Source organism: Gracilinanus agilis, chromosome 5 (assembly GCF_016433145.1).
Source record: "Gracilinanus agilis isolate LMUSP501 chromosome 5, AgileGrace, whole genome shotgun sequence".
Taxonomy (NCBI): domain Eukaryota; kingdom Metazoa; phylum Chordata; class Mammalia; order Didelphimorphia; family Didelphidae; genus Gracilinanus; species Gracilinanus agilis.
This window is the reverse complement of record NC_058134.1, coordinates 149,894,149-149,902,282: the sequence shown is the minus strand read 5'-3', so window position 1 is coordinate 149,902,282 and position 8,134 is coordinate 149,894,149. Positions and strand designations below refer to the sequence as shown.

At 36.2% G+C, this 8,134-nt stretch overlaps 1 protein-coding gene across 1 annotated transcript in view; it reads right to left on the bottom strand.

Annotated features, from left to right (window-relative positions):
* Positions 1–822: 822 nt before the first annotated feature.
* Positions 823–8,134, bottom strand: part of SLC26A3 (solute carrier family 26 member 3) — a 25,660-nt gene continuing 18,348 nt past the window's right edge. The window contains exons 13-16 of the mRNA XM_044679045.1: positions 6,302–6,477; positions 3,145–3,287; positions 2,884–2,946; positions 823–843 (exon numbers count right to left, since the gene is read on the bottom strand). Coding sequence (XP_044534980.1) covers positions 823–843; positions 2,884–2,946; positions 3,145–3,287; positions 6,302–6,477 — 403 coding nt within the window. The remainder of the gene's footprint in view (positions 844–2,883; positions 2,947–3,144; positions 3,288–6,301; positions 6,478–8,134) is intronic.

Below are 8,134 nucleotides of genomic sequence, written 5' to 3'. Positions count from 1 at the left end.
CCTATTTGAGTCCTGGCTCTTCCTGTGTAACTGTGGCCAAGTTATTTTACCCTTTTTGCCTGCTATTTCCCCATCTGTAAAATGAGGGGGTTGAACTAGCCGAACTCAGAACACCCAGATAATTCTGGCAAAGCTAGCTTTGTGTAAAGATAAAGCATGTTTAAATCTCAGTAAGATAACTCCAATGATGGTGATTGAGTGTCCTTTAGGAATCTCTCAGAAAGAACTTCATCCTCATGATTAAAAAAAAAAATGACCATGAGACAGTTGAAGGAACTTTAGAATTAGGTCAAAAAAGTTTGGGTTTTTTTTCACCTTCAAGAATGTAAAAAGAAATTAACTTCTCGCGACAAACCAAGTTTCTATACAACTGAAAGGATTTTTTAAAATGAAGTTGTATTTTAAGGTTAGGGTTATGAATAATGGAACACAAAAGAGTGGTGTAAATGCATTATTATGAAGGTTTATAAATTACAGAATCCAAAGTAGTTGTGTAAATGCACTGTAAAAAACCCTTATGCATAAAGGCAGTGACTTGGATTAGAATCCATCAGTACTATATAAATACAAAAACATACGTATATAATTATTTCCTTTTTTCCAGAGAAATCTACAAAACAAAACATTAAGAGTATTTATATCATTTTACATTAGATATGCGAAAAATATGCTGTGTTAAAATAATCTTGTTCCAAAGATTGAAACAATTCCATATAGGAAAAATATTTTTCATACGATGTATGAATTTATTGATGATTCTCTAGTTATAAAATTGTTCTATACCGGACAGTCTGATGAAGAATCCTCTGAATTTTATTTTGATTAAAATTTTGTTTCAGATACCTGAAAGAAAAGAAGTCCTATTTTAATATAAGGCATATTGAATTGGAACAATTTTTATGAGCCAACACTGATTGTACTTGTGTTTAGAGCAGGTATAGATAGCCTGTTTTCACCAAGATTATCAATAAATGTTCACAAAATTTTTTATTCTTCCTAAATATCAAGACCCAACCACATCTCTCTGTTATTAGTTGGTTAGCAATGCCTTAATTAACTGCTTCTGTATCCAGGACAATCTAAATTGAGAGGGCAGGGGCACATTGTACAGAGTGGCATTTACACCCAAAGGAGGCAGTCCATTCCCCAGAGTGGAATCCTTGCCTCTGTTGGGGTTGAGGATGAGAGTGGGTTCTGTGACAAACGCTCTGGGTATAGTAATGCCACATGCCACTGGAGGGCTTCTGATGATCCCTGTGGAGGGAGAGGAAGTGTGTCCCCTCTTTGATGGTATGGGATAAAGCACTGTTTATGCTAGTTCTGGCAGTGTTGGTTAGAGCTGCTTTCTCTATCTATTTATATTATATTTTAGGTCTATCAGGGATTTGTAATCAATACAACGTGAAACAATTTTTCTCCCCTTTGCCCCTGCTTCTGGAGGTGATTACTTAATAACCATAAGTAGTTTGTCCACCTCTAACATGGAACCTTTCTCCCAAAATGATTGAGGTTTTCATCCCTCTGTGTGGGTGGATGGAGCTAGTACTGTGGTTCCCTTTTCAAAGATGGGGAGGTCATGTTGAATAGTTGGTAGCAAAAGCCAGAGATTAGACCCCATGTTTCCGACACCTGTTCAATGTTCCTTCTCCAGGAGTCCTGAAGCCTAGTAGAGAGGACATTTCAGACGAACCTCATTCCTGGGTTAATTTAGTGACAGTTCACAAGCCAGCCACCATGGGGAGCAATTTCAGGTTCTTGCTTAATATTTTCAATTTCCCTGGACCTATTTCCTGAACATTCTGCCTCTCCTAAAAAAAAAAATCTTAAATGGTGGTTGCTATTTATTTGTTCTTTGTTTTGTCATCATCTTTGTTTTAGAATATGTTTCTTCTCCTCCTTCCCCTGCCAGCAAACCATCCCTTACAGCAAAGTTTGAAAAAGGAGGGAAAAAAGCAGTTCAGCAAAACCAACACACACATCAACTGGATCTGACTTCATGCATATGTGGTGTTCTGCACTCCTTCCTCTTCCAAGAAGGGAGAGAAAAGTGCATATTCTCCTGTCCTCAGGGCTAGGGTTGGTCCTTATAAACTCACAGTGTTCATTTTTTCCCAAACATCTTTTTAGTAAACTTAGTCTTCTCAACTAGAATTATCTTAAAACTAAGCATATCCCAATATTCCTTTTCCTTTTTTTGAACTCTGCAATAGAGTGGGCAAATCTGGGTTTGAATCCAAGTTCTGTCTTTCATTGGCCCTGTGTTTCCTCCATTTCCTTCTCTTTAGAATGGAAAAGGTAATATGTACCCTATCTCTTGGGAGTAGTGTGAGGCCCCAGTGAGATAATAATTGGAAAGCACTTTGAAAAATAAAGTGATATGTAAATGATTGATATCAATTGTTACTAGAAATTCAGTGGCATTATTTTCAGTGCCCCTAGGAATGATTTGGGTTGAATATTCCCAATAGCTCCCTGAAGATTGTATATTTGTAATAACTGCTGTTTATAGAGTGCCTTAAGATTTGTTTTACATGTTTTCTCCTCGCAACAACCCTGTGAGTCAGGTTTTATTATTGTTGTTTAACAGATGAAGAAACTAAGGCACAGGGGGACTAAGCAACTTGCCCAGAACCACATAGTGAGTAAATTGTGAGTCAGGGCTTGAACTCAGTGCTTCCTGATTCCAAGTCCAATGCCTTATCCATTATACAACATTGCCTCTCCATCTTCCAAAAATGAAGCACTGAGGACTTGTCCTTTGTTTGGTTCTTTAGCAGATTTCTGCCTCTGACTTCCTGAAGCTTGTTAGTAAAAGGCAAATTAGCCACCCTGGAGTTATTTCACATGGGAATTGTCCATCAGTTCCAGACAGATGAGCCTTACCCGTTCTCTATTGCGTAGTCCTCCGTTTGTGTTTATAATAAAATGATCTTTACTTTCAGTCTCCTGAGATAAGAAGAAATTCTAGGTTAGAAGGCAAACCCAAATTTCCCTTGGATATTCCCTTAAGATATAGTTTTCAAAATGGATCAATTCCTAGAGACTTTTAAAATGAACTCAATGTCAACATTCTTTCTAAAGTTAAAGTTGAAATGAATAAATTAATTTTAAAAAAGTTAAAGTTGCTAGAGATTATTACTTTACCTGACTGGGGTCAGACTTTGAAATAAAGTAGTTCTTTTTCATCCAAATGTGCAAAACGGCATCATGAATTGTCAGGAAAAATATTGAGCTTGTGACTTCTTGGTCAAAAAAGCCACAACATTCAAGTTTTTCTACAAAATCCTCTGAATGGAAACAAAATGAAAATGTATAAGGAAAACAAATTTGAACATAAAGTCAATCCTTTTTGTGAGCTAGCCGTACACGTAGACACTATTTGCAAGTCCTTCTTTAGTCACTGATGTCAGCTGATGTTTTGGTACCTTACTATGTAATAGCAATAACACCTCATTTATCCAAGGGTTTATGATTTACAAAGCACTTTTCTCACATTCACCCTGAAAGATAGACAGTCTATATTATCATCACCATTTTACAAATTAGGAAAATGGCATTTTACAGATAAAGTTAAGTGCCTTGCCCATGGGATCACTGCTGATAAGTGCCACAGTAGACTCCTGATAGAGTCCTTTCCCAAAGTCCATAACCTTCCTACTTTCAAGATATCACTAAATCATAATCCTACTATCACAATAGCTTCTTCTAGATGACATATGTAGACATCTATTAAAATCTTTCATACGTAGAGCTACTTAGTCTGGATGAAGCTGGTATGAGAAAAGCTTCAGTTAGTGACTGAAATAAGTCCATATCTTTTGGTACAGATGACCTGGCTTGTTGAATGGCTTTCAACACTGAATTTTGCTTTTGGCTAGTTTTTTTTTTTTTTCTTGGTTTGTCTGGAAGAGCAAAACAGAGGCTACCTAACTGGCAGTACATCAGGATTCTTCACTGTCTCACTTCCTTTATCAATTATAGCTAAAACAACCTTTGCTTGCCTTGTAGTGCCATTTCTTCAAAGGCTGGATTGTATTAGGAGCCAAATCCATAGTTTGGCACTAGACTCTCTGGTCTCTGGAAGGTTTTGCTTTTGTGAGCATTGTAGTGGCACACCCTGATCAACTAGCAAATTAAAAGGGGTTCTAGGATGACCTTGTTTTATGGAACCCCCAAATTTACCTTTTGTCCCTTGGGAACTTGCCTTCAGGGAACTCCCAGAGGGAACCTCTGGCATAGTCTAAACAATAAACCTTAAAGTACCCAATGATCTCAGCCTAGATAGAATTAGTAGATATGATCAAATCTTAAGCCCTTTTGTCTTAGAAGTTTCTCCCAATGTATCTAGACCTCATCCCCCAGCCTGGTATCCTCCTTCCCTTGACTCCCAGTCAACCAATCAATTGTCCTTCCTGTCCTTTATTCTCCAAAAGGGAATATAAGACCCCAAGTTCTTTAGTTATTTGGAGAAATCTCCTTTTGAGGTCCATTTTCTCCTGAGGCAGTGCTCCTAGAGTCCCAGAGCTTGTCTCTGTGTGGTATTTTGCTCATGACCCTGTAGTGGCTCTTAAGATCATTGTCTTCTTGGTCCAGATTAAAGATTTGTTCTTTCTAACTATTTTGGTAGTTTTGTGTTTTTCAAGGTTGTCACTCCTTACAATGGCAACTTAGCTCTGTGGCATTGTGGCATTCCCCTCTAGACCTCTATGAACGTGCTAAGGGCAAAGAGAGTGTTTTCATGTTCCTCAATTCTGCCTTCTAGATTGGCACTCAAACTAGAAAATTATACCTAAGGACTTCCTGAAAGCAATTAAGATATTAATTGATTTCTTTAACAAGCAGTTACTAAGCACCTATTGCATACTGAGCTCCATGCTGGACTGGGGTGATACAAATGTGGGATCATTGCCAACACACCCAGAACAAGTATCACCTTTGCCCCTTTCAAAGAAGGGATAATGGGGCTTAGGCTTTTAAAAATATCTCTGTAGCAAAAATGAATAATATGGAAATAGGTATCAAGTGATAACATTTGTACAACCCAGTGGACTTGCTTGGAGACTCTGGGAGGGGTGAGGGAAAGAAAATGAATCATGTAAACATGGAAAAATATTTTAAAATAAGATAAATAAATAACTTCTTAGAACAAAACAAAAATAAAAAAACAAAGAAGGAATAAATTCTACCTCATGGGAAGGGGAAGTGTCAGTAATAATGTACACCTCAAAGAGCCAGGCCCACTGGTCTAAGGCCTACTGGTGTTATGGTTTGTCTTTACTTTCCCCCAGCAGAAAAAATCATTGATGTTAAAGTTGGGAATTTGAGGTTACAGCAATACAAGGGAAAAATTCATAGAAGTAAGACAACCTTTGTGGCCAGGGAATTCTCAGAGTTAATAACTGAAGTTCCATATACTTAATTAGGAAAAAACCATCAGTTACAAATTTTATATTCATGCTCTTAGGAGTGGCTTCATATATTCCATCCACATGGAAGGCTTCCTTAAAAACGCTAAATGATTAAATAGAGTATAGTGTAAAGAATTTCAAGCTTCCAACTCACTATTACTTCCACATCTGTTGTTAATCTTGAACATTTTCATTTTTCTTAATGATTCTTTGAATTCCTTTTTTAGCTATGTTAATATTATTTCAAAAAAAGTGAAATATAGGATGAGGCAGCTATGTAGTGCAGTGAATAGAGTGCAGCGCCTGGAGTCAGGAAGATTCATCTTTCTGGTCTCAGATACTTTCTAGCTATGTGATCCTAGGCAAGTCACTTCCCCTTGTTTGCCTCAGTTTCCTTATCTGCATAATATGCTGGAGAAGGAAATGGTAAACCGCTCCCATATCTTTGCCAAGAAAATCCCAAATGGGGTCACGAAGAATCAGACAAAACAAAAACAACTAAATTACATCAAAGCATAGGATAACATGTCCTTAATGTTCTTTTAGGATCAGCTACTTTTTAGATTCTTCTGATTTTCCTCCCGCAAGGATGGTTGCTGTTGTTTTGTTGATTATTCCTAAATCTTTGAGAGTCTTTTTGGAGTTTTCTTGACAAAGATACTGGAAGGCTTTTGAGGAAATGGAAGCAAACAGCACTAAGTAACTTGCCTGGGTTACTAATGTCTGAGGCTACTTTTGAACTCAGGTCTTCATGGGCAGGCATTCTATCCGTTGTACCACCTAGTTGCCCCTATGGTAATGGTACCAGTTTCTTTTGAATTGTGTTCAGATAGGCAGCTCTTAATTAATTAATTAAACAAAGGGTCAGAAAAAGAAAAAGAAAGACAACTCACCATCACACCCAATAATATACACATCCACTTCAATCCTGAGAAATTCTTGTAAAATCTGTGAAACAAAAACCACATCTTTAAGAGAACAATTTGAGGTCAGAAACTTAAAGAGAACCCTGGCGATTTCATCTTTTGGGATCCATTCAACTATAAGAACTTTTACAAAACAAGTAGATCTAAATTAGTAGGTGATAGCCAAAGGACAAATTTCCAAACTGGAGAGGGAGAAAAAAAGGCTAATAGGAAAAAGTATACCTGTTTTATTATAAGAAACTAAAAATGGTTTCTAAAAATCTGGGCTTATTTCATGGGAAAATTTCCAACTAATTTTTTAAATAACATTTTATAGGAGGCTTAACAAAGATCTGTATATTAATTAAAAGCAAGTGGAAACAAAACCATTCAATAGCTTATGAAATTTTGACCATTCCTATAAAAAGCCCAACTAATATTATCATAAGAAATAATTTGTGCTTTCTGTGTGTTGGTTTCCCCAAGTCTAAAATGAGAGGTTGTAATAATTGGAATAATTGGATGACCTCTGAGGCAATTCCAGCAATAAATTTGATTCAACAATTCTGATTCTATTTAACACATTTTTGTAAATCTTAAAGTATCATGTAAATGTCAGCTATTATTATTTTTTGTTGTTCAGTTATTTTCATGTCTTGTATGACTCTTTGTGACCCATTTGGAGTTTCCTTAGCAAAGATACTAAAATAATTTGCTGTTTTCTTTTCTAGCTCATTTTACAGATATGGAAGCTGAGGCACTTATCTCTGCCATGTTTATATGATTAATTATAATGTTCTCATCTTATGATGTTTCTCTTTTTAAAGACTACTTTCTCAGGGAGAAAAACAATTTTGCAACATTCTTCCTTGAAAGTAAAGTTTATACCAGTAAACATGGCTCAGTTAGCTTTATTTTATTTATGTGTGTATGTATAAATATATTTATATATGTATATGTATGTATATATACATACATATGTATATATACATATATATATATATACACAGTCAGTTCTGCTATACTGCACGTTTCAAAAAACCCAAATTCATTCAATGAATTCAATTCATTAGGGAACACTCAAATTTCTCAATATTTCTCAATAACTCAAATTTCAAGTTTATTTCTATTCAACTTCTTCTCCAAGAAGTAGGAAGAAACAGAAATGGTACAACTTCACAATAACAACTAAAGCTCATATGATCCCCACTTCCACAAGCAAAATTCATGTCTCTGTCAAGGCAAAGTATCATATTTATTGTATATCTTTGGGTGCAAGAGGAGCTATGTGGGCAGAAGAGGGCTAATCTTCCCCCATATCTCTCTCACCACACCCCCTTCTGCCATGGCATCAGCCTAGCTGCTGACTTGATCACTAGTCATTGTGTTATCTATATATTTCTTTTTTTTTTTAACCCTTATCTTCTGTCTCAGAATTGATACTAGATATTGGTTCCAAAGCAGAAAAGCAGCAAGAGCTAGGCAATGGGGGTTAAGTGACTTAACCAGTATCACACAGCTACAGGAAGTGTCTGAGGCCAGATTTGAACCCAGGCCCTCCCATCTCCAGTCCTGGAACTCTATATACTGAGCCACCTAGCTGCCCCTATTTATGTATTTCTTAACCATATAACATGTAAAAACTATGCTGCCATTTTTATTAGGTTTCTCTCTTTTTTATGTATTACTCTTGATATTTTTTGAGCATTGTTCCTCTAACCCCATTCCCCCCATAAACCCTGTGGTTTATTATAGTGAAATTTCTAAAAAGTGTTTTTGAGCCATATATATATATATATATATATATATATATATATATAT